Source organism: Coregonus clupeaformis, chromosome 21 (assembly GCF_020615455.1).
Source record: "Coregonus clupeaformis isolate EN_2021a chromosome 21, ASM2061545v1, whole genome shotgun sequence".
In the NCBI taxonomy this organism is placed as follows: Eukaryota; Metazoa; Chordata; class Actinopteri; order Salmoniformes; family Salmonidae; genus Coregonus; species Coregonus clupeaformis.
In genome coordinates, this window is record NC_059212.1 from 40,473,051 (window position 1) to 40,500,433 (window position 27,383).

General features: G+C 43.8%; 2 protein-coding genes across 2 annotated transcripts; both read left to right on the forward strand.

The window, feature by feature from the left end:
- Positions 1–216: 216 nt before the first annotated feature.
- Positions 217–5,352, forward strand: armc6 (armadillo repeat containing 6). The gene is made up of 8 exons (XM_041842601.2): positions 217–326; positions 662–824; positions 973–1,049; positions 1,205–1,763; positions 1,889–2,034; positions 2,488–2,619; positions 2,740–2,877; positions 3,427–5,352. Exons 2-8 carry the CDS (start codon positions 704–706, stop codon positions 3,640–3,642), a joined length of 1,389 nt encoding a protein of 462 aa, XP_041698535.2. The 5' UTR covers positions 217–326; positions 662–703; the 3' UTR covers positions 3,643–5,352.
- Positions 5,353–5,778: 426 nt separating this feature from the next.
- On the forward strand, positions 5,779–26,776 carry slc25a42 (solute carrier family 25 member 42). Its single transcript, XM_041842608.2, has 8 exons — positions 5,779–6,283; positions 11,335–11,502; positions 15,247–15,361; positions 15,465–15,490; positions 15,631–15,797; positions 23,247–23,363; positions 25,175–25,326; positions 25,616–26,776. Exons 2-8 carry the CDS (start codon positions 11,419–11,421, stop codon positions 25,939–25,941), a joined length of 987 nt encoding a protein of 328 aa, XP_041698542.1. The 5' UTR covers positions 5,779–6,283; positions 11,335–11,418; the 3' UTR covers positions 25,942–26,776.
- Positions 26,777–27,383: the final 607 nt, after the last annotated feature.

Here is a 27,383-nt window from a genome sequence, read left to right on the forward strand (position 1 = left end):
AACACCTCTCACATCTGTTGGCATTTATAAAATTGTACCAAAATGTCCTGTTTCCATCACAGCTGTTGCAAATATATATATATATATATATATATATATATATATATATATATATATATATATATATATATATATATATATATATATATATATATATATATATATATTTTACATGGTATGACTTTACTCACATAAAAACTGTGGACTCTCAGCGGTTCTAGTCTGACTCTTCTCCCTCCCACTTCACTCCTCGACATTCGTCTACAATCGGTTGCCTTACCACTCAAACGCGCCCATTATCAGCAGCACAGCCACACTGGGCGGTGGTAAGTGATAAATGATCTATTATTTTGTGAAGTTCCCGTTAATTTCATTTTAAGTAAACACATTAGAAACGTATGTCTAAACGTCTTCTTAAAGCATCTCAGCTGTCTGAAAAATAGTTCGCTAGATACCGGTATCTGTCTCTGTGTGCTGATGGCTAAGTTGAGCTAGCTAGCTAGCTAGCTAGGGGTGTAGCTAGCTGGGAAGCTTGCTATCTTTGAGCAGCCGGTTGCAATCTCACTTTTATGTGTCACCAGCAACACACAGCCCACAAAAATAATAATGTTGGAGAAGACTGGGTCCTTTCTGATTTTGCAATCGTTTTATTGCATTTCAGTCGTGGTCGTTGTATCTTCGAGTTGAGCTGAACGTTGCAGACATGGCCTGTCGCAGGATCACACAGGAGACCTTCGATGCGGTGGTCAAGGAAAACATCGAGGAGTTCGACATGGACGCTGCGGAGGCCTTGAGGGAAGCGGTAGAGCAGTTTGAGTCTCAAGGTATAGTAACGTTACGTGATTTGATCTGAATCGTAGGAGAAACATGCACGCGTAGTGTAACTCAACCGTATGATAGGCAATGTATAAGATACATCCCTGATCCTGGATAAATCTTCCTTCGCCAATGTTTTGCCTCCGTATTCCCCAGGGGTGGACCTCAGCTGTATAGTGAAAGCTGTGCCGACAGCAGGTGATGACCAAACAGAGGAGCATGAGGTCCTTCAGGTTGGTATGGAATATATTCTGCACTGAAGACAACACAACATAAGTCATCACCACTTGCAGCACTTGTCTCCAATCAATGTTGTAGGTTTACATTTCACAGAAAAGTACAGGATGCCACCCATCATGCCACAGCTCTGTACCGTTTCTATTTACAGGCCCTGGAATCCATTCAAATAGCGTCTGACAATAGTATGGCTGCAGATCTGAAACGCTTCACTGAGCAGTGCTCTCTCGGCTTCGCCCAGAGGCATCTGGCAGCCCAGAAAGATGCCTATCCTGCAATCATCTCCTGCTGTAGAAAGACACTGGATGAACAGGAGGCTCTGCTGGCCTCTCTCTCTGCCCTGGCCGCTCTGACAGATGGCCAGCCAGACCTCCTTGACTTGGAGGGCAAGGAGCTCCTTGTGAGCATCCTTGGCATGTACCAGACAGACCCTGCACTGATGTTAGTTGCCATCCGTACGGTACGCCATTGCTGTTTGAAGCACGAGCAGAACAGGCAGGATTTGGTGAAGGCTGGAGTGCTGCCGTTGCTAACCGGCACCATCAAGCGACACACTGGACGCTCCGATCTGGTCAAGGAGGCCTGTAATGCCCTCCGGTACATGACCTTTGACGACGACATAAGAGTTCCTTTTGGACAGGCTCACGAACACGCCAAGATGATTGTTATGGAACACAATGGGTTGAAAGTCATTGTGGAGGCTGCCAAAGGTAATAGAGATGGCCAAAGGAAGATACTAAGAAAGATAATGATAGCTTTGAGTATTTATGATGGTAGATTCACATGTTTTATTCTTGGTGAATCACTTCTTCGCTGTTTATTTTCTCCCTCTCAGCACACCCCGAGAATAGCCCTCTCCTCAGTGTCCTGTGTGCTACTCTGTCCAGCCTGGCCGTGAGGAACGAGTTCTGTCAGGACATCTGTGACCTGGGAGGGTTAAAGTTCATGATGACCCTGCTGGCAGACAGTTATGAGTCCCAGGTAAGTTATGCTGACAAAAGTGCCTCAGACCAGCCTTTTTCAAACCTCTCCTCGGGGACCCCCAGCCGTTCCATGTATTTGAACTATTCCAGAACTAGCATACCTGATTCAACTTGTCATCAAGCCTTTTAGTACTTGAATTGGGGGTGTATTCACTAGGAACCAAATAGAAGCAAATGGAACAGGGAGGGACCTGCCTGAATTTGTCAATTAGAAACACTAGTTTTTGTTGCAAAACCTTTTCCGTTGTGAAACATTTAGCAACTGTTTGCTTTAATGAATACACCCCAGGTGTGCTAGTTCAGGGTTACAACAAAAGGGTGAAATGTCTGCCCCCAAACAAACAAAAAAGTCTGCTTCAGACTACATTTCTGTCTTTTTTTTGGGGGGGCATTTATATTTTTGACTTGTGGTGATCTGAATTGCTCACTAATTACTTAACTTCCCTTGCAGGAACTCACAAGGCAGGTGCTGAGCGCTCTGAGGGCCATAGCAGGAAATGATGATGTGAAGGATGCTGTCACAAATGCCGGTGGAGTACAGCTCATTGTCATCGCCATGAACAGACACATGGGCAATGCTCAGGTTAGCCTTCCACTTCATGTTGTTGACAGTTCACACGTTTCTTCATAAGTCGTTGATATTGTTTAAACATGTTATATATTTTTGTGGCTTTTATGTTGTGCCCATATCTCCTGTCTGTAGGTCTGTGAGCAGGGCTGTGCTGCTCTCTCTGTGGTTGCTCTGCGCAAACCCAACAACTGCCAAGTCATTATGGAGGAAGGCGGTGCGCTGGCAGCTCTGCTGGCTATGAAGACCCATCCTGATGAGGTCAATGTGCAGGTAATACGAGGATACTGTTGTGGAAATTGTTACACAGGGACACTCGAAGTCAATCTTAAATGAATCATTGTTTATTGTCAGCGCGCTGGAGTGGTGACGTCTGTCAGTCCCGTTAGTTCCCTTATTTACTGACAAGTTATATTTGCATGATTTAGCTTATTCATCATTCATAATTAATGTTTGCTTCATTCATTTGACGACCAATACTGGGTGATGCATGTGACAGACCAATACCTCACAAGGCTTCTTCTCTCTAAGCTGAGACCGTGAAACAAGGTTCTGGGCGTACTGCCAAATTGCAGATACTGATAGTGAGGATTAGTTCAATCAGTCACTTGCATGAACACAGAAATTGGTTTATAGAAAAGCACAAACATAGAACATAGAAATTGGTAAATAGAAAAGCACAAACATAAAAATGTCCATCACAATACAAGAAGTAATCAGTTCCCCATCGGCACTACATAGGGCTATAACTGGTGATCAAACCTTTTTTAACCTGCCACCTTTATGTAATACCATATTTCTCTCTCTCTCTCTGTTCCCCAGAAACAGGGATGTATGCTGCTGAGGAACCTAGTGGCGCGCATGACTCACTTCAACCAACCCATCCTGGAGATGGGAGCAGAGGCCCTCATCGCCCAGGCCCTGGCGGCCCACCGGGACTGCGGGGATCTGGCCAAAGCTGCCCTTAGGGACCTTGGCTGCCAGGTGGAGCTCCGAGAGCTGTGGACGGGCAAGAAGGGCAGCCTCACCAGAGATTGACATTAAGGTCTGATAGGCCCTCGGTCACCCACCCTGGTCTGGAGGATGTACAGGATGTGCATGCTTTTGTTCCAGCCCAGCTATAACAACCCTGATTGATCTAATTTACTGCTAATTTGAACAGGACATGTGTGTCAGTTCTAGGCTGTAATAAAAGCTTGCACACTCTGCAGCTCTCCAGAACCAGGGTTGGGGACCACTACACTCAGAACACCTGAACAGTCTATAAAGCCGCTAATCGTAGTAAATGGCCTCAAGTTTCTGATATGCCTGGGAAGCAGAGTTGTATGATGGGGTACAGAGCGGGATAAAGCTGTTGGACTTGTAGTGTTTTTAAATGTATTATTATTTACTGTACATATATTTTTGTTACTTTTTGTAACAAGGTACTAGTTGGAGTGGTTATAAGTTTTATTTTTACTTTTACAGCCATTATGTTTTATCTGCATTTTGTTTGATAAGTATTATATCCTGACTTTTGCCTGTACTCCCAAATTGTTTCTTTGCTGAGCTGGACCTTTTAGATTTTTATGAGTAAAAGTGTTAATTTTTTTTCAAACATTCCTTAACAATACTCCATGGTTAGGTTAAATTAGAAGTGAAGTATTTAAATTCAGGAAGTGATTTGAATTAAAAATGTAATAATGGCAAAACTTTTTTAATCGTTTCTCCTTTCGAAGTCATTGAAAATAGGGGCCCTTTTTTCAGTTATTGAATTGGAAATGTAGTTTATTTACTGAATTGACTGACTTCAATTTGACCCCAACCCTTCAACACTTTTACCCTTTTAAGTGTCCCTTTTTAAGTCTACCTGTTAGTCTCCTGTTATAGTAGGAAAGTGGAAATTCTGCTACGTGCCAGTCTTCCTCTTCCGCAGAGAGACCGGCACGTGAACTGAATGTCAAACAGTGTATTAAAACCAACAGTCATAATGTGTGCAATTTTTGCTGATCTAAACTACGTAATCTCTTTGCAGCTGCATAATATGAATCTAAAACATTATGAAATCTGATGTGTGTGTGGGTCTGATTTAGACTGCCCAATGGCTTGAGTGTGTTCTACCTACATCTGCGTGTATTCTATTGGTGAAAGCAAAGTAGACACCAGCACACTGGTGAATGCTCATGCGGTGCATCAAGTGCAATGCCTTGACGCACATGGGAGTGAATCCTAACTTCCATTTAAGTTTTTTTAAATTACCTAGTCATGCATTGATGTCAGTAGGAGACTGAGTCAAAATTAATCTTAAATGGAAGTTAAGATTCACCTGTTGATGGACTGCAGAAGCATTCGGCAGTGTGCGGGTGTCTGATTTTCTCTCATGACTTTACCGTTGGCACCCTGCAGCTGAAAGTAGGCTAACTGGATGTGGGTACAGTACCGTACTTCTAAACTGTGTGAGAGTGGTTGAGCTTTGGTGTGTGTATGGGACTCTTCTATGTTTGAGTGAACTAAATAATGTTGTTTACTGAGCTCCCATTGGGAAGTGACAAGAAGGGGATGAGATGTTGTAAAAAAAAAAAATTTAGGACATGATTAAGAAAACTGTTCTCTCTGCCCTACAATGATAAACACTTCAGAACCAGTCTGAGGGGTTGCCCAGCGGTCAGGAACACTGGTCACAATAATTTTTACAAACTGTTTCACCCACTTTATATGCATATACTGTATTCTAGTCATGGCTCCAATATAATATATATATACTTTTTTTTTCTGGATTATGTGTATAATTTTTTATTGCTAGGTATTACTGCACTGTTGGAGCTAGAAACAAAAGCATTTTGATGCACCTGCGATAATTGGAAATCTGTGTACTCGACCAGTAAACTTTGATTTGAGGGACTAGGATCAGATGAAGAGGGATAAAACATGTTATGCATGAACTTCATCTCTATATAGGACAGTGCTCTATAATCCTGGTCCTGGAGAGTTTACATGGTGTGCAGGTTTTTTTCCCAGGACTAACACACCTGCTGATCAATTTATCACCTATAAGGGGAACTGAAATTCAGACAATAGAGACATGGCACTTGGTGTTGCACATTGATCATCTGCAGGCAGAACATTAACTTGTGTGCCCTCTTTTGTTATGTGCATGTTTAGTTGCAAAATTCATGGAAGACTCACAAAAACTCCCTATTCACAGCAAAAGCTTTTCGTTTTCGTTGACGCCCCTCAAACGGACCTATCCAAGCATCCGCCACCTCCCAATGACTTCATTTCCCACTATCCCACCGCACTCGCCCTTGCGAACGCTTGCTACGAGCGGTGTCACAACAGATACAAAACAGCGTGGAAGGTGACAGTTTCTAAAGTCATAGTTGAAACAGAAAATAATGTCACAGACAGTGCCTCCAGGATCTAAAGACGTTAGTGACACGAAAGTGTTGAACTTTCAAGAGTTTCTTATTCAAAACGTTGACACACTTTGAACATTGACGTGACTGCTAGCTAGTTAGCTTGCTAACCCTGCTAGCTAAGTTATTTTGGTGTGCAGAATCAGTTCGATAGCCCTCGACAACCTCAAATACGGCGTAGGGTGTAGACTGAGGCTGCCAACTGAAAATATAACTTATGTAAATTAATTAAAAAAGAAGGGAAAACCAGAGGGATCCACAGGGGGTGCTAGGATATCGACAAGGTAAGATATTAATGCTTGTGTATCTGTTTATTGATAACATTAACAAACAGTTGAACCAGTATCGGCATAGAAGGAAACTGGTATCCTGCTATGCCCAGATACTGTTTCAACAACCAGTAGCTAGCTAGCATTATCTGCAGTGGATATATAGAGGTTAGTTAACTTGGCTAGTCACTAGTTAGCTGTCTAGTCTGCTAGTATACATGTATAGATGACACTCCAGTAATATAAAAGTTGTCCCTCTTTGTCAACTTCTGGTGCCGCTGTCACTGTCTGTGTGCAGCCACCTGTCCAATGTCACTGTTATTTTCTCAAAGTATATGATGTCATCTGATCTGGAAGAATATAGAAATCCTAGCTAACTAATCCTTTGCTTCCTAAATATGAAAGGCTTAGGTAAACATTCTGAATATCCAGGTTACATTTACTATATGGTGTGTAACCAGGTGTTATAGGCCTATATTCCCATATGTTGGACATTTGTAGGTGTGTTGGTACAGAAGGCTAGATGCAGATTGTACAGCAGATATGTGATAACTACAGTGCATTTGGAAAGTATTCAGACCCCTTGACTTTTTCCACATTTTGATATGTTACAGCCTTATTCTAAAATGGATTGAATTGTTTTTTCCCCCCTCATCAATCTACACACAATACCCCACAATGACAAAGAAAAAACAGGGTTAGAATTTGGATGGGGAGCGTCGCTGCACAGCTATTTTCAGGTCTCTCCAGAGATGTTCGATCGGGTTAAAGTCCGGGCTCTGGCTGGGCCACTCAAGGACATTCAGAGACTTGTCCCAAAGCCAGTCCTGTGTTGTCTTGGCTGTGTGCTTAGGGTCGTTGTCCTGTTGGAAGGTGAACCTTCGCCCCAGTCTGAGGTCCTGAGCGCTCTGGAGCAGGTTTTCATCAAGGATCTCTCTGTACTTTGCTCTGTTCATCTTTCCCTCGATCCTGACTAGTCTCCCAGTCCCTGCCGCTGAAAAACATCCCCACAGCACAATGCTGCCACCACCATGCTTCACGTAGGGATGGTGCCAGGGTTCCTCCAGACATGACGCTTAGCTTTCAGGCCAAAGAGTTCAATCTTGGTTTCATCAGACCAGAGGATCTTGTTTCTTGGTTCGTTAAATGCCTTTTGGAAAACTCCAAGCGGGCTGTCATGTGCATTTTACTGAGGAGTGGCTTCCGTCTGGCCACTCTACCATAAAGGCCTGATTGGTGGAGTGCTGCAGAGATGGTTGTCCTTCTGGAAGGTTCTCCCATCTCCACAGAGGAACTCTGGAACTCTTTCAGAGTGACCATTGGGTTTTTGGTCACCTCCCTGACCAAGGCCCTTCTCCCCCGATTGCTCAATTTGGCCAGGCGGCCAGCTCTAGGAAGAGTCTTGGTGGTTCCAAACCTCTTCCATTTAAGAATGATGGAGGCAACTGTGTTCTTTGGGACCTTCAATGCTGCAGAAATGTTTTGATACCCTTCCCCAGATCTGTGCCTCCTTCGACCTAATGGCTTGATTTTTGCTCTGACATACACTGTCAACTGTGGGACCTTATATAGACAGTTGTGTGACTTTCCAATTCATGTCCAATCAATTGAATTTACCGCAGGTGGACTCCAATCAAGTTGTAGAAACATCTCAAGGATGATCAATGGAAACAGGATGCACCTGAGCTCAATTTCGAGTCTCATAGCAAAGGGTCTGAGTACTTATGTAAATAAGTTATTTCTGTTTTTAATGTTTAATAAATTTGCAAACATTTCTAAAAACTTGTTTTCACTTTGTCATTATGGGGTATTGTGTGTAGATTGATGAGGAAAATTTTTTATTAACCATTTTAGAATAAGGCTGTAAAGTAACAATGTGGAAAAAGTGAAGGGGTCTGAATACTTTCCGAATGCACTGTATGTTTCCATTACAGGGCGTTACACGTTAACTTATACGAAACGCTGCCATAGATGTTTCAACTGACCTGCTCTTGGCGATACTGTCTATGTTCTCGATTCGGGGGAAAAGTTATCTTTTATAAATGTCCAGTTGCAGAAGTGACCATGTCCAGTCTACGAGAACTCAGAAAGATATTCAATCCACGTTTTGTATTGAGTGACAAATGCCTCGCGGCCACGTCATGTAGAAATGACTAGTTCCTGCAAAGATGCTGGGAAATCCTAGATGTGCGGCAGCTAAGATGGTGAGGAACCTCCTTGCGTGGTACAAAACATTAGGGCTGGGAATTGACAGGGACTTGCACACCATATGTCTGCTGCAGAGAGACGAGAGAGACGTGAGAAAACGAGTTTTGATCAGTGATGGAAATAAAAGTGCTGAAAACAAATTGGCTTCCTATTTAAAAAGAAGATGGACAACAAGCTATGAGGTGAAAATACTGGAGTTTTGGTGCAGGTACAGCCAACTAGCGCAAAAATAATGTTGCGATATTGTCAAACCGATACGATATAGTGTCAAAAATAATATCCCTATATGTAACAGTTTCGATTTACTGCCATCACTACAAAACATGGATTTAATATCTTTCGGAGATTTCTCTGTTTAAAAAAACAAATTTTTTAACCGATACCTTTTCCCCGAATCGAAAAAGAAGACGGTATCGCCAAGAGCAGGTTAGTTGAAACATCTATGGCGGCATTTTGTATAAGCTAACCTGTTACGCCCAGTAATGGAAACAGTTGTCACATATATGGCATACAATCTGTAGCTACAGTAGTCTAACCTTATCCTAAAGAAACTGATCTTGATTTGTGATCATCCATTCCGGTTTGTATTTAGCTTTTTGCAGCTTGGATCAGATAGACTGGTAGTATTGTAGTGTCCTACCATGGCCTCTCCAGTGGCCTCTAAGCAGCTTTATGGCAAATGCTGTCTTGACTCTTGCAGCCCTATGCTCCAGTTACTTTCCCATGCTAGGTCTAGGATCAGCTCTTTCTAGTACACCAAGCCTGGACCAGTTTAGCGAATAGCCTACTGTACCAACACACCTACCCATGTAAGTCCAATTAAATTGCTATTTAAAAGGATTACTTTGAAATAATTGACTAAAATACAGGCCCTGTGTGGCTCAGTTGGTAGAGATAAAAAATAAATAAAAATAAATAGGTCATTTAGCAGACGCTCTTATCCAGAGCGACTTACAGGAGCAATTAGGGTTAAGTGCCTTGCTCAAGGGCACATTGACAGATTTTTCACCTAGTCGGCTCGGGGATTAGAACCAGAGACCTTTCGGTTACTGGCACAACGCTCTTAACCACTAAGCTACCTGCCTTGCAACGCCAGGGTTGTGGGTTCGATTCCCACGGGGGGCCAGTATGAAAAAAAATAAAAATAATGTATGCACTCACTAACTGTAAGTCGCTCTGGATAAGAGCGTCTGCTAAATGACTAAAATGTAAAAAAAAATGTACTCCATTGTGACAGATGTGTATGTTCATGACATGTAACGTGACAACCCATGAATGTGTTCCTCAGGTCTCCTGTTGTCATGGCAGAATGCAGCTGACACATCACATTTCTTGACTCATGAGCGTACACATCAAACACCATAAAAGCGGTGACAGACAGGAGGGGGCTGTAAGGGGTAGCAGAAGGGGTGAGAGGGAGGGAGGGTGAGGAGAGAGGGGTGGGGGCTGTTTGAGTGCTTTTTCTGGAGTTTGGCATTTGGCCATGCTGTATGGATGCCAACATTAGTTGCCACTGACTACTCAGTCTTCCAACAGACCCCTTTTGTTTGCTCTCTTTCTAGGCTCATCCCTCTTTATACCACTCTTTTCATCCCTCATTCTCCCCGCTATTCCTAAAAGGCGATTCAGTCTGGGTTTCAAGAATGGGTGATTGTGCAGTGTAATGATATCCTCGTCAGAGATGCTTAAGCTTGCTATGTTTCTTCTCTCAGAGTAGGATGAAGTGGAGTCCCTCTGTAGGTATGCAGAGTTTCTTCGGTCTGTCTGACTGCCAATTCCATATTGGAGTTTAGTCACTCGTTTTCACTTTGTTTTTGTTTGCGACAGGACCCTGAGAAGAAAATCGAATAAAAATGTGTGCGTTGATGAGCTTGTCTGGTGTGTGTGTTTGTGCACAATACAAGAGCACGTGTGTGAGCTCACTAAGCTGTGTGTGGTAGGGTTGTAACAATTCCAGTATTGAGATACTCAGAAGTATCGTGGCAAGGAAACATAACAGGAATCAGACTTAACAGTCCTAATGTTGGAAAAAAAACAGCCTCATGTTGTCACATTTGTTAATTTTGCAAATCTGGTATCATAGTATCGTGACGACCCTAGTGTATGGTGGTGTTCTTGAGTGTTCTCTCTGCCTTGGACAGACACCTTTCACCCAGAAAGCAGCAGCAGCTCTGTGCTAGTCCAGAGGTGCTGCTGTTGATGAAATGTTGCCCAGTCACTTATTATAGCCCTGAGATGTAGGGCAGACAGACAGAGGGGTAACTCAAGTAGCCTGTTGCTCTCAAATGTCTCTCTCTTCATTCTTTCAATGGTAACACTCAGTCTGGATACATGTGGTGGAAACTTCAATGTCCCTTCCTTTTATTTAGTTGTCATAAACTCCAAGTAAGATCTTTGTCAAAGCAGTCACGAATGTGTTGAAAACACCATACATCAACACCTTTTCTGTTGATGGCTAAATATAGGGTTAGCCTAGACCACCAACGGTTGTGTAAGGGTGGAACAGAGAGCTCTCTTGACAGAGGCATTACTCCTGAATGCAAAGCCTCTCACAGGGTCTTTATTAATCGGCTCTGATTAGTTAATAATTCACTAATTGAGCTGTCGTCCATGGAGTTCTGCTCTGTTAACCCATTCTTTGTCATGTTATTTGATCCACAGGGATTTGGTGTACTGTAGAAAAGATCTGTTCAGTGGAGTGCTGGGGCATTGGTAATTGTTGTCGTGTGACGTAATTCTAGTGTCTCGACAGTGTTGCATTTCAGCTGACAAACAGTGGCAATCAGTAGAGAGGCATTGACATGATCATTCATGTGTTTTCCCCTGTCTGTTTGTCCCCTGGGCCTTGCCGTCCCTAGTTTCAGGTAGTTGGCGTTGCCGCCCCCCGGTGGCCGGTGTGTATGAGTGTGGGCAGCGGCTGGTGAGCGTCGTAGTCCACGGGGATGGGGAATGGAGTCGAGCAACACCAGGCAACGCCACTCACACAGGGAGAGGTGTTGCCACTGCCCTCCGACACCCAGGCAGAGGTAAGCTGTAGTTCAATGTGTTCATTGGCTGGGACCTGGAGTTTTGCCCCGTCAGGTCATGTGATTAGGAAAAACTCTAACTTTGGCTCTATTATTGACCCAACTCTTAATTCCAATTCCAAGTCCAACCTTTGCAGATCTACACATTGTTTTGCGTAGGGGCTAGGAGCCGGTTTGAAATATGGCCTTTTTTCCCACCATAACTGTAGCTTCCCATGGCTTTCCTTTGTGTGGAGGAAGGTCATGCCTTAACCTGGCCAAGAGAATAAGTTATTCCGGACTAAAACTGCTTTCTTAATGCAAGACAAACAGTAGGCCTACACCAAATAACTCAAAGCCATGATATGAGGATATGCATGGCAAAGATAGCCTATATTCTGTATTAGCTCTATTCTGCTCTTTCTCCGCCCTAGTGGTGTACAAGGAGTTTATCATATAGAATATCAAGGTATAGCCTATCTGGTGTTTTTTAGATTCTAGGAGTGATTTAATGCCAGTAACAAGAGACTTCTATGTCCAAACAGGGCCTCATTCTTCCATCTTGTTTTTCTAATATTGACTTCTAGTCATTCTTGTCAGTACTTATTTTATTTTATGACTCATCGTCAGGGTCGGCTATCTTTTCTCATCACACACACACACACAGTCGACACACACTGGCCTATCTCCCAGCCTCTGACTTTTTCCACTTGAGTGTGTTTGTTTATCCTTACATTGGTCGCTGCGCGAGACGTCTCAGGAATGGAGTGAATGAGGACAGAGGAGTGGGATGAGCTGAGCCAGTCCATTCAACTGGACACACAGCCTACCCTCTCTTTTATTTCTCTCTCTCACTCACTCACTCACTCACTCACTCACTCACTCACTCACTCACTCACTCACTCACTCACTCACTCACTCACACACACACACACACACACACACACACACACACACACACACACACACACACACACACACACACACACACACACACACACACACACACACACACACACACACACTCAGTCACTCTCTCTGCTCTCGCTGGCAGATCATTAGATGGCATAACGGCATTACCATCAGTCCGGTGCTTCAAAGCCTGTGTGGTGAACAAATAGTGTTCCCAAACCGTTTGCTCCTCTAAGTATAGTCCTGTATGCTTAGCTGGGTCGGTCTCTAACCAAGTCTGGGCCCATTTCTAACTTGTTCTCCCTGGACTGAGTGAACAGATGTTGGCCATTATATTATTCTTATGCAAGCTAAGTTTAATGATCTACTGCAACTCAAACAAGGCTTGGTTTAGCAAGGGACATGCTTGGTTTAGCTAGTAAGAGGCTTGGTTTAGCTAGTAAGAGGCTTGGGATAGGCTTGGTTTAGCTAGGGACAGGCTTGGTTTAGCTAGGGACAGGCTTGGTTTAGCTAGGGACAGGCTTGGTTTAGCTAGGAAGAGGCTTGGTTTAGCTAGGGAGAGGCTTGGGATAGGCTTGGTTTAGCTAGGGATAGGCTTGGTTTAGCTAGGGACAGGCTTGGTTTAGCTAGGGAGAGGCTTGGTTTTGCTAGGGAGAGGCTTGGTTTTGCTAGGGACAGGCTTGGTTTAGCTAGGTAGAGGCTTGGTTTAGCTAGGGACATGCTTGGTTTAGCTAGGGACAGGCTTGGTTTAGCTAGGAAGAGGCTTGGTTTAGCTAGGGAGAGGCTTGGTTTTGCTAGGGAGAGGCTTGGTTTTGCTAGGGACAGGCTTGGTTTAGCTAGGGAGAGGCTTGGTTTAGCTAGGGACATGCTTGGTTTAGCTAGGGACAGGCTTGGTTTAGCTAGGAAGAGGCTTGGTTTTGCTAGGTAGAGGCTTGGTTTAGCTAGGGACATGCTTGGTTTAGCTAGGGACAGGCTTGGTTTAGCTAGGGACAGGCTTGGTTTAGCTAGGAAGAGGCTTGGTTTAGCTAGGAAGAGGCTTGGTTTAGCTAGGGAGAGGCTTGGGATAGGCGTGGTTTTGCTAGGGAGAGGCGTGGTTTTGCTAGGGAGAGGCGTGGTTTTGCTAGGGACAGGCGTGGTTTTGCTAGGGACAGGCGTGGTTTTGCTAGGGACAGGCGTGGTTTTGCTAGGGACATGCTTGGTTTAGCTAGGGAGAGGCTTGGTTTAGCTAGGGACAGGCTTGGTTTAGCTAGGGACAGGTTTGGTTTAGCTAGGGAGAGGCTTGGATATGCTTGGTTTAGCTAGGGACAGGCTTGGTTTAGCTAGGGACAGGCTTGGTTTTGCTAGGGAGAGGCTTGGTTTTGCTAGGGAGAGGCTTGGATTAGCTAGGGAGAGGCTTGGTTTAGCTAGGGAGAGGCTTGGTTTAGCTAGGGAGAGGCTTGGTTTTGCTAGGGAGAGGCTTGGTTTTGCTAGGGAGAGGCTTGGTTTAGCTAGGGAGAGGCTTGGTTTAGCTAGGGAGAGGCTTGGTTTAGCTAGGGAGAGGCTTGGTTTAGCTAGGGAGAGGCTTGGTTTAGCTAGGGAGAGGCTTGGTTTTGCTAGGGAGAGGCTTGGTTTTGCTAGGGAGAGGCTTGGTTTTGCTAGGGAGAGGCTTGGTTTTGCTAGGGAGAGGCTTGGTTTTGCTAGGGAGAGGCTTGGTTTAGCTAGGGAGAGGCTTGGTTTAGCTAGGGAGAGGCTTGGTTTAGCTAGGGAGAGGCTTGGTTTAGCTAGGGAGAGGCTTGGTTTAGCTAGGGACAGGCTTGGTTTAGCTAGGGACAGGTTTGGTTTAGCTAGGGAGAGGCTTGGATATGCCTGGTTTAGCTAGGGACAGGCTTGGTTTAGCTAGGGACAGGCTTGGTTTAGCTAGGGACAGGCTTGGTTTTGCTAGGGAGAGGCTTGGTTTTGCTAGGGAGAGGCTTGGTTTAGCTAGGGAGAGGCTTGGTTTAGCTAGGGAGAGGCTTGGTTTAGCTAGGGAGAGGCTTGGTTTAGCTAGGGAGAGGCTTGGTTTTGCTAGGGAGAGGCTTGGTTTTGCTAGGGAGAGGCTTGGTTTTGCTAGGGAGAGGCTTGGTTTAGCTAGTGAGAGGCTTGGTTTAGCTAGGGAGAGGCTTGGTTTAGCTAGGGAGAGGCTTGGTTTAGCTAGGGAGAGGCTTGGTTTTGCTAGGGAGAGGCTGTGGAACCAGGCCTTGTCTGCTGTCCTGCATGTAGGGACATGAAGATGGATAACTACATTATGACAGGGAGGGGTGGCATGCAGGCATGGAATAACCCAATGAAACAGCCTGAGGGTGTTTGGACTTGCTGAGTTACGACATGTGTTTTTTAAATGGGCGGCAGGTAGCTTAGTGGTTAAGAGCGTTGTGCCAGTAACCGAAAGGTCGCTGGTTCTAATCCCCGAGCCGACTAGGTGAAAAATCTGTCGATGTGCCCTTGAGCAAGGCACTTAACCCTAATTGCTCCTGTAAGTCGCTCTGGATAAGAGCGTCTGCTAAATGACCAATTATTTAATTATTATAAAATGTTAACAAGATGCCTTTATTGGATTAGGTTTAGTTTTGAATTAATTAATCAAGGCACTCCCCGGCAGGGAAATGTTGTTGATCTCGTAAAATCTTAATACATCTTCATCTTCCTTAAATCTTTTTTTTCCACCAACACAGTCATATACATTGTTTTGTATGGAAACTCTTACTACTTATGCATAGGCCTACATTGACTACTTATGCATAATGTATTTGTTTTTGTTAGTAAATATCAATTGATTGACATCTTTTGGTCATGTTTGTACCCTCCTGCTTTCCGCCCGTCCATCTGTCTGTGCAGGGTCTGAAGCCCCAGACGCGGTCCGTGGTTAACTCCCTCCTCTCAGGGGCCTTAGCTGGAGCCTTGGCCAAAACAGCCGTGGCCCCGCTGGATAGAACCAAGATCATCTTCCAAGGTAGGCGGCAACACATCTCACATGCTTTTGGAATAGTGAGGATTCAATTATTTTTTTATTTTCAATGTCATACATTTTTGTCTATTTATTTCCTTCATTTTAGTGTCCTCAGCAAGATTCTCTGCCAAGGTGAGTTGTTTAACCCATGTACTGTATAACATTCATTTGATGATGATTCATAATTCACCTTTGTGATGATTGCGATACTGTTGATGATGATGCTGTTTATGATGATGAGAATGAACCCCATGCTGTTGGTCCACCCCCAGGAGGCGTACAGGTTGATCTATCGGACCTACCTGAAGGATGGCTTCCTCAGCCTATGGAGGGGCAACTCTGCCACCATGGTGCGGGTCATCCCGTACGCTGCCATTCAGTTCTGTGCCCACGAGCAGTACAAGAGACTACTGGGAGGATACTTCGGCTTCCAGGGCAAGTGAGTACCCATCCATATACAGTGAAGGAAAAAAGTATTTGATCCCCTGCTGATTTTGTACGTTTGCCCACTGACAAAGACATGATCAGTCTACAATTTTAATGGTAGGTTTATTTGAACAGTGAGAGACAGAATAACAACAAAAAAATCCCATAGAAAAAAGACTACTAGCAGGAGGAATGTAATGCTAACTAGCAAGCCTGTAGTTAACGTTAATTGTTAACGGTGTCACACTTCTGAAGGTCACAAGTCTGTAGCTAGCCAGCTAGCTACAGTGCATTCGGAAAGTATTCAGACCCCTTGACTTTTTCCACATTGTGTTACGTTACAGCCTTATTCTAAAATTGATTAAAAAAACAAAAATGTCCTCATCAATCTACACACAATACCCCATAATGACAAAGCGAAAAACAGGTTTTTAGAAATTTTTGCAAATGTATTGCAAATAAAAAACAGAACTTATTTACGTAAGTATTTAGAGCCTTTGCTTTGAGACTTGAAATTGAGCTCAGGTGCATCCTGTTTCCATTGATCATCCTTGAGGTGTTTCATCAACTTGATTGGAGTCCACCTGTGGTAATTTCAATTGATTGGACATGATTTGGAAAGGCACACACCTGTCTATAAGGTCCCACAGTTGACAGTGCATGTCAGAGCAAAAACCAAGCCATGAGGTCGAAGGAATTGTCCGTAGAGGTCCGAGACAGGATTGTGTCTGCAGCATTGAAGGTCCAAGAACCCGATGGTCACTCTGATAGAGCTCCAGTGTTCCTCTTGAGATGGGAGAAGCTTCCAGAAGGACAATCATCTCTGCAGCAGTCTACCAATCAGGCCTTTATTGTAGAGTGGCCAGGCGGAAGCCACTCTTCAGTAAAAGGCAAATGACAGCCCGCTTGGAGTTTTCCAAAAGGCACCTCAGACCATGAGAAACAAGATTTTCTGGTCTGATGAAACCAAGATTGAACTCTTTGGCCTGAATGCCAATCGTCACATCTGGAGGAAATCTGGCACCATCCCTACGGTGAAGCATGGTGGTGGCAGTATCATGCTGTGGGGATGTTTTTCAGGGACTGGGAGACTAGTCAGGATCAAGGGAAAGGTGAACGAAGCAAAGTACAGAGAGATCCTTGATGAAAACCTGCTCCAGAGCGCTCAGGACCTTGGACTGGGGCGACAGTTCACCTTCCAACAGGACAACAACCCTAAGTACATAGCCAAAGCAGGAGTGGCATCGGGACAAGTCTCTGAATGTCCTTGAGTGGGCCAGCCAGAGCCCGGACTTGAAGCTGATCGAACAGCTCTGGAGAGACCTGAATATAGCTGTGCGGGGGGGGGGGGAATTAATACAAAAAACAACGTTTTAAGTTAAATATTAGCTTTTGTCTGAAGCCGAAAAAGACATGACATTCAAACGCTAATTTGACCTATGCACTAACAAGGCTTTTCAGCAAAAGCAGGTTGACTATTGCTAGAGTACTGTAGCTTTATTAATCTACTGTATTTCAACAACAGATGTACTCACGTTGGATGGGTTGATTTAAACTGTCATGGTCAAAACATGTTGATACAACAGTAGCTAAGATGAGGAGAAGTCTGTCCGTAAATAAAGCGCTGCTCTGCCTTTTTAACAACACTATCAACAAGGCAGGTCCTAAAGGCTCTAGTTTTGTTGCACCTGGACTACTGTTCAGTCGTGTGGTCAGGTGGCACAAAGGGGGACCTCGGAAAAATTACAATTGGCTCAGATCAGTGCAGCTGGCCCTTAAATGTACACGGAGAGCTAACATTAATAGCTGTAAATCTCTCGTGGTCCAAAGTGGAGGAGAGATTGATATCACTATTTGTATTTGTGAGAAGTATTGACATGTTGAATGCACCGAACTGTCTGTTTAAACATCTAGCATACAGCTGACAGCCATGCATACTCCACAAACATGCCACCAAAGGTCTCTTCACAATCCCTAAGTCAAGAACAGACTATGGGAGGCGCACAGTACTACATAGAGCCATGGCTACATGGAACTCTATTCCACATCAGGTAACTGATGCAAGCAGTAGAATCAGATTTTTTAAAAACATATAAAAATACACCTTATGGAACAGCGGGGACTGTGAAGCGACACGCACACACAGAGGCACACACAGAGGCACAGACACACATACAGATGATAAGACACTCACTACACACGTACAGTTGAAGTCGGAAGTTTACATACACTTAGGTTGGAGTCATTAAAACTTGTTTTTCAACCACTCCACAAATTTCTTGTTAACAAACTGTCGGTTAGGACATCTTCTTTGTGCATGACACAAGTAATTTTTCCAACAATTGTTTACAGACAGATTATTTCACTTATAATTCACTGTATCACAATTCCAGTGGGTCAGAAGTTTACATACACTAAGTTGAATGTGCCTTTTAAACAGCTTGGAAAATTCCAGAAAATGATGTCATGGCTTTAGAAGCTTCTGATAGGCTAATTGACATCATTTGAGTCAATTGGAGGTGTACCTGTGGATGTATTTCAATGCTTACCTTCAAACTCAATGCCTCTTTGCTTGACATCATGGGAAAATCAAAAGAAATCAGCCAAGACCTCAGAAAAACAATTGTAGTCCTCCACAAGTCTGGTTCATCCTTGGGAGCAATTTCCAAACGCCTGAAGGTACCACGTTCATCTGTACAAACAATAGTACGCAAGTATAAGCACCATGGGACCACGCAGCCGTCATACCGCTCAGGAAGGAGACGCATTCTGTCTCCTAGAGATAATAATAAATAATAATATGCCATTTAGCAGACGCTTTTATCCAAAGCGACTTACAGTCATGCGTGCATACATTTTTGTGTATGGGTGGTCCTGGGGATCGAACCCACTACCTTGGCGTTACAAGCGCCGTGCTCTACCAGCTGAGCTACAGAGGACCACGGAGATGAACGTACTTTGGTGCTTTGGTGCGAAAAGTGCAAATCAATCCCAGAACAACAGCAAAGGACCTTGTGAAGATGCTGGAGGAAACAGGTACAAATTATCTATACCCACAGTAAAACTAGTCCTATATCGACATAACCTGAAAGGCCGCTCAGCAAGGAAGAAGCCACTGCTCCAAAACCACTATTAAAAAGATAGACTACGGTTTGCAACTGCACATGGGGAGAAAGATCGTACTTTTTGAGAAATGTCCTCTGGTCTGAGGATACAAACATAGAACTGTTTGGCCATAATGACCATCGTTATGTTTGGAGGAAAAAGGGGGGGACTTGCAAGCCGAAGAACACCATCACAACCGTGAAGCACGGGGGTGGCAGCAATCATGCTGTGGGGGTGCTTTGCTGCAGGAGGAACTGGTGCACTTCACAAAATAGATGGCATCATGAGGAAGGAAAAGTATGTGTAAATATTGAAGCAACATCTCAAGACATCAGTCAGGAAGTTAAAGCTTGGTCGCAAATGGGTCTTCCAAATGGACAATGACCTTCCAAAGTTGTGGCAAAATGGCTTAAGGACAACAAACTCAAGGTATTGGAGTGGCCAATACAAAGCCCTGACCTCAATCCTATTGATCATTTGTGGGCAGAACTGAAAAAGCGTGTGCGAGCAAGGAGGCCTACAAACCTGATGTTTGTATGTAAACTTCTGAATTCAACTGTACACGTGGATTTTGTATTGTAGATATGTGATAGTAGAGTAGTGGCCTGAGGGAACATGATTAATGTGTTGTGAAAAGTGTTATGAAATGTAATGTTATGTAATATTTTAAATTGTGTACAACTGCCTTAATGTTGCTGGACCCCAGGAAGAGTAGCTGCTGCCTTGGCAGGAACTAATGGGGATCCTTAATAAATACAAAGTAGGATTCAAACCTTTTCTCAAACAGCCCAATACATACTCCTAGAGTAGGTTTACCACATTAATGTACTTGGTCATGTCAACTTGTTTTTTCATGTAAGACACACATGCAATCTTGATCTTGATCAAATCTTGATATATTGGTTCTTAAAGTGTCAATCGGCATTTCAAAGAACAACAAAGCCAACACCCTGCCACTGTTTTGGTAAAAAGCTGAAGAATAGGGGTGGTGGATAAACATCTTTATTTCATTCAAGTCTCAGTTTTGGATTATTATTTTATTTTTATTTTTTGACAGTGTGCGGGGCTCCATCTCTTCCAGAATTGGGGGTGGAGAAATGTAACCATTCTGAAATTCATCGGTAGAGCTATGGATACAAAATGACAATTTAAACCATATTCAGAGGCTAAACCGTTTTTGTCTAAAATTACATTGTTTGCAACAGTTGAGTAAAACAAGCATATATTTTGGGTTCTGATTGGGTATGACAATTGGACTAAGCTCATGAGGCATTTATTATATAAGTTACATTCTTCAAGAATCAATGGGTGTGTGTGTGTAATTTAAAAGTAAAATAGTTAATGAAGCAATCACAGATTGACCCTTTAAAAACTTAAATCGAGTAGTGGTTTAACTGAATGACTACCGAGACAGAATATAATGAGGAATTTTATTGAATAGTTTTGGTTAGGCCTCGTCTCCGAGGAATGCTCCCCAGAGCCAGATGCTGATGACGGGTTGCCCTATGCTGGGCAGCAGGCATCGAAACCTGCCTGCTGGGGGAAAGGAGTTTCAATGACGGGCCTTAAGGTTATTATGCTGGTGGTGGTGGGGAGGTGGAAGGTCGTTGGAAGACTGTTGCTGCAAAACAACAAGTGGGAGACTCAAGGTTCGAGTTGACATATAAATACTCCCCTAGAGTCATGCCCATTGGTTGAAAGAAAGGATAGTGATTATTCACGAGTGAGCCAATAGGTTAATCAGCAACCGTGGTGGAATTGCCAGGAAGAGAGATGTGGCGCTAAGCTGACGAGGTAACATTATGACACTATCCTATATATACAGTGGGGGGAAAAAAAGTATTTAGTCAGCCACCAATTGTGCAAGTTCTCCCACTTAAAAAGATGAGAGAGGCCTGTAATTTTCATCATAGGTACACGTCAACTATGACAGACAAAATAATAATATAATAATAATATGCCATTTAGCAGACGCTTTTATCCAAAGCGACTTACAGTCATGTGTGCATACATTTTTACGTATGGGTGGTCCCGGGGATCGAACCCACTACCCTGGCGTTACAAGAGCCATGCTCTACCAAATGAGCTACAGAGGACCACAGGATTAAAAAATGATCCTGAAATCTGAAATCCAGAAAATCACATTGTAGGATTTTTTATGAATTTATTTGCAAATTATGGTGGAAAATAAGTATTTGGTCAATAACAAAAGTTTCTCAATACTTTGTTATATACCCTTTGTTGGCAATGACACAGGTCAAACGTTTTCTGTAAGTCTTCACAAGGTTTTCACACACTGTTGCTGGTATTTTGGCCCATTCCTCCATGCAGATCTCCTCTAGAGCAGTGATGTTTTGGGGCTGTCGCTGGGCAACACGGACTTTCAACTCCCTCCAAAGATTTTCTATGGGGTTGAGATCTGGAGACTGGCTAGGCCACTCCAGGACATTGAAATGCTTCTTACGAAGCCACTCCTTCGTTGCCCGGGCGGTGTGTTTGGAATCATTGTCATGCTGAAAGACCCAGCCACGTTTCATCTTCAATGCCCTTGCTGATGGAAGGAGGTTTTCACTCAAAATCTCACGATACATGGCCCCATTCATTCTTTCCTTTACACGGATCAGTCGTCCTGGTCCCTTTGCAGAAAAACAGCCCCAAAGCATGATGTTTCCACCCCCATGCTTCACAGTAGGTATGGTGTTCTTTGGATGCAACTCAGCATTCTTTGTCCTCCAAACACGACGAGTTGAGTTTTTACCAAAAAGTTCTATTTTGGTTTCATCTGACCATATGACATTCTCCCAATCCTCTTCTGGATCATCCAAATGCACTCTAGCAAACTTCAGACGGGCCTGGACATGTACTGGCACTGCAGGATTTGAGTCCCTGGCGGCGTAGTGTGTTACTGATGGTAGGCTTTGTTACTTTGGTCCCAGCTCTCTGCAGGTCATTCACTAGGACCCCCCGTGTGGTTCTGGCATTTTTGCTCACCGTTCTTGTGATCATTTTGACCCCACGGGGTGAGATCTTGCGTGGAGCCCCAGATCGAGGGAGATTATCAGTGGTCTTGTATGTCTTCCATTTCCTAATAATTGCTCCCACAGTTGATTTCTTCAAACCAAGCTGCTTACCTATTGCAGATTCAGTCTTCCCAGCCTGGTGCAGGTCTACAATTTTGTTTCTGGTGTCCTTTGACAGCTCTTTGGTCTTGGCCATAGTGGAGTTTGGAGTGTGACTGTTTGAGGTTGTGGACAGGTGTCTTTTATACTGATAACAAGTTCAAACAGGTGCCATTAATACAGGTAACGAGTGGAGGACAGAGGAGCCTCTTAAAGAAGTTGTTACAGGTCTGTGAGAGCCAGAAATCTTGCTTGTTTGTAGGTGACCAAATACTTATTTTCCACCATAATTTGCAAATAAATTCATAAAAAATCCTACAATGTGATTTTCTGGATTTTTTTTCTCTCAATTTGTCTGTCATAGTTGACGTGTACCTATGATGAAAAGTACAGGCCTCTCTCATCTTTTTAAGTGGGAGAACTTGCACAATTGGTGGCTGACTAAATACTTTTTTCCCCCACTGTACCTGCCATGCTGATGAGTGAGATAGGAAGCGGTGTGAATTATGAATTTACTAGATTAAGGAAAAGTGCGTTACTTCATTGTGTATAACCGGAAACAACTAGCATGTATTGCTTTAAAATATGTTTAAAAGCTGTCAACTACCTTGTCCATTTACCATCTGAGTAGGCTTATGTATTAGGCTAGGTCAAATGTAGGGTTAAGGAGTGGTTTTGCCGACACAGATTACACCTAGTCCTTGACTATAAATCATTTTGTCTGGAGATTTTCAGTTGATCTTACTTTGTAGTCCAGGACTAGGTCTAATCTGTGTCCGGGAAACCCTCCCGATAATGTTTAAATGAGTGGAATGGGATGTCGTCTTGCATGAAAAAACATGTTTACATGACCAATTACATTAATGGGTAAACCTCCTCTAAGAGAATGTATTAGGCTGTTTGAGAGATGGTTTGAATCCTAATCAACCCATCCAATGTGAGTACATCTGTTGTTGAAGCACAGTAGAACAATACAACTACAGTACTCTAGCAGTAGTCAAGATGCTTATGCTGAAAAGCCTTTAGTGCTTAGGTCAAATTAGCTTTTCCATCTCCTGTCTTTTTCGGCTTCAGACAAAAGCTAATATTTCACTTAAAATAGGGTCCTCATAAGCTAACTTGTGGAACACACTGGAAGTGTCTGCTGTTTTTTCCAGGTTTCTCAGGCCTGGCTCAGAGTCTAGGTAGTCAAAGATTGTCAAATCAGGCCCTTATCTATCCTGTGTACTGTGTTCCAGAGCCCTGCCGCCGGTGCCAAGGTTACTGGCGGGTTCCATGGCCGGTACCACAGCTGCCATGCTCACCTACCCTCTGGACATGGTGCGAGCCAGGATGGCCGTCACGCCCAAGGAGATGTAAGACGACTACCTCTACCCCTGAGAGCACGCACACACATACAGGACCAGTCAAAAGTTTGGACACACCTACTCATTCAAGGGTTTTTCTTTATTTGTACTATTTTTTACATTGTAGAATAATAGTGAAGACATCAAAACTATGAAATAACACATATGGAATCATGTAGTAACCAAAAGTGTTTTAACAAATCAAAATATATTTTATATTTGAGATTCTTCAAATAGCCACCCTTTGCCTTGATTTGCACACTCTTGGCATTCTCTCAACCAGCTTCATGAGGTAGTCACCTGGAATGCATTTCAATTAACAGGTGTGCCTTGTTAAAAGTTAATTTGTGGAATTTATTTCCTTCTTAATGTGTTTGAGCCAATCAGTTGTGTTGTGACAAGGTAAGGGGTGTATACAGAATTTAGCCCTATTTGGTAAAAGACCAAGTCCTTATTATGGCAAGATCAGCTCAAATAAGCAAAGAGAAATGACAGTCCATCATTACGTTAAGACATTAAGTCAGTCAATAGCTCAGTTGGTAGAGCATGGCGCTTGCAAAGCCAGGGTTGTGGGTTTGTTTCCCACGGGGGGCCAGTATGAAAAAATGTATGCACTCACTAACTGTAAGTCGCTCTGGATAAGAGTGTCTGCTAAATGACAAAAATGTAAAAATGTCAATACGGAAAATTTCAAGAACTTTTAAAGTTTCTTCAAGTGCAGTCGCAAAAACCATCAAGCACTATGATAAAACGGGCTCTCATGAGGACCGCCTCAGGAATGGAAGACCCAGATTTACCTCTGATGCAGAGGATAAGTTCATTAGTTACCAGCCTCAGAAATTGCAGCTGAAATAAATGCTTCACAGAGTTCAAGTCACAGACACATCTCAACATCAACTGTTCAGAGGGCACTGTGAATCAGGCCTTCATGGTCGAATTGCTGCAAAGAAACCACTACTAAAGGACACCAATAAGAAGAAGAGACCTACTTGGGCCAAGAAACACGAGCAATGGACATTAGACCGGTTGAAATTTGTCCTTTGGTCTGGAGTCCAAATTGGAGATTTTTGGTTCCAACCGCCGTGTCTTTGTGAGACGCGGTGTGGGTGAATGGATGATCTCCGCATGTGTAGTTCCCACCGTAAAGCATGGAGGATGTGGTGTTATGGTGTGGGGGTGCTTTGCTGGTGAAACTGTCTGTGATTTATTTAGAATTCAAGTCACACTTAACCAGCATGGCTACCACAGCATTCTGCAGCGATACGCCATCCAGTCTGGTTTGGGCTTAGTGGGACTATCATTTGTTTTTCAACAGGACAATGACCCAACACACCTCCAGGCTGTGTAAGGGCTATATTACAAAGAAGGAGAGTGATGGAGTGCTGCATCAGATGACCTGGCCTCCACAATCCCCCGACCTCAACCCAATTGAGATGGTTTGGGATGAGTCGGACGGCAGAGTGAAGGAAAAGCAGCCAACAAGTGCTCAGCATATGTGGGAACTCCTTCAAGACTGTTGGAAAAGCATTCCAGGTGAAGCTGGTTGAGAGAATACCAAGAGTGTGCAAAGCTGTCATCAAGGCAAAGGGTGGCTATTTGAAGAATCTCAAATATAAAATATATTTTAATTTGTTTAACACTTTTTTGGTTACTACATTATTCCATATGTGTTATTTCATAGTTTTGATATCTTCACTATTATTCTACAATGTAGAAAATAGTAAAAATAAAGAAAAACCCTTGAATGAGTAGGTGTGTCCAAACACACAGTTTGTGGTGCTGCGAATAACTCACACTTTAAATCTCCCCCCCACACTCAGGTACAGTAACATCATCCATGTGTTTGTGCGCATCTCTCGTGAGGAGGGTTTGAAGACGCTGTACCGTGGTTTCACCCCCACCATACTGGGCGTGGTGCCCTACGCTGGACTCAGCTTCTTCACCTATGAGACACTCAAGAAAATGCATGCAGGTACTGTAGTGTCTCAGCTGTCTATCTGTCTGTCTGTCTTGTTTAGTCTGTCTGTCTCTCTATCAGCATACAGTGCATAGCTATATGTAAATATAAGGTTTCCTACTATGAACCCTGTCTCACCCATCCCTGTATCTCTCTCTCTCTCACCCACTCCCTCACTCTCACCCACTCCCTCCCTCCCTCTCACCCACTCCCTCCCTCCCTCTCACCCACTCCCTCCCTCTCACCCACTCCCTCCCTCTCACCCACTCCCTCCCTCTCTCTCAACCACTCCCTCACTCTCCAGAGCGGAGCGGTCGCCCCCAGCCCTACTCGTACGAGCGGCTGGTGTTCGGGGCATGCGCAGGTCTCCTGGGCCAGTCGGCCTCCTACCCGCTGGATGTGGTGCGGCGGCGCATGCAGACGGCGGGCGTGACGGGGCACACCTACGGCACCATCATGGGTACCATGCGGGACATTGTGGCGGAGGAGGGCGTGGTGCGGGGCCTCTACAAGGGCCTCAGTATGAACTGGGTCAAAGGGCCCATCGCCGTGGGGATCAGCTTCACCACCTTTGACATGATGCAGATCCTACTGAGGAAGCTGTACCAGCTGAGGTATAATAACAGGTAACCACTTGGGAGAGAGAAGGAAAAGGCCACGGCGGGAGACGATAGAGCAACTGTCCTGCTATTATGAGAACCTCAGCACAAACGAAGTGAAAGCCAGGATGAGAAAAACGTTCTCTTTCTAGAGTCAAGGCATGATGGACTGGGGAGTGTGTGATTGAGTGATCCAGGTCAGCACAGTGGAACACACACACACACACACACACACACACACACACACACACACACACACACACCGTGTGCAAAATGAATGTTTGCACAATATTTTTTGTGTCGTCTTCAAATGTGTGTACGTACATGGAGGCAGGAAGTCTCATAAGATGTACACTATCGTCCTGTACGTTGTGTTCAAATGCAATATGCTCAGTTATTTAATGTGTGTAAATATTCACACAAAATGCACAGTGGTCTACAGATGTAAAGGACAAGTCCAGGCTACCTGTGTGTTTGTGTGTGTGAGACTGTGACAGACAATGCACACCTTCCGGGTTGCTCCCTTGCCTTGTGTCCCTATTTGAAGAGGGGACCTTCCAACAATCTGGATCAAATTACTTGTTCCTATCTATCTCTTTCCACATGAGTTGGATTTGACTTTTATCAAACGACAATGTGCCCCCATGAGATTTAGTTTTGTTTGGTTGATGATTTTTGTGTAATGAGTTATACCAAAGCATATACAAGAGGGCCATTGTAATTAATAAGATGAATTATGACTAGAGAAGATTGATATTAATATCGTTTTTTTGGTACAGTGAACTTCTCAGAGAAAATATACACTGAGTGTACAAAACATTTCCATAACATAGACTGACCAGGTGAATCCAGGTGCAAAGCTATGATCCCTTATTGATGTCACTTATTAAATCCACTTCAATCAGTGTAGTTGAAGGGGAGGAGACAGGTTAATTAAGGATTTCTAAGCCTTGAGACAATTGAGACATGGATTGTGTATGTGTGCCATTTAGAGGGTGAATGAGCAAGACAATATATTTAAGTGCCTTTGAACAGTATGGTAGTAGGTGCTAGGTGCACCGGTTTGTGTCAAGAACTGCAACGCTGCTGGGTTTTTCACACAACAGTTTCCTGTGTGTATCAAGAATGGTCCACCACCCAAAAGACATCCTGCCAACTTGACAACTGTGGAAAGCATTGGAGTCAACATGGGCCAGCATCCCCGTGGAATGCTTTCGTCACCTTGTAGAGTCCATGCCCCAACAAATTGAGGCTGTTCTGAGGGCAGAAGGGGGTGCAACACAATATTGGGAAGGTGAACCTAATATTTTGTACACTTAGTGTACAATGAATACAGTGAGTGACAATACACAGCTGTTTTTTCACTAACCTACTAACCTGTAGAAAATGAGTTTTACTAACAGACATATGGGTTAACCTAATACCCAATAGGATGTTTCTCAGTGTTGAGTCAGTCAGTCAGTCAGTGTAACA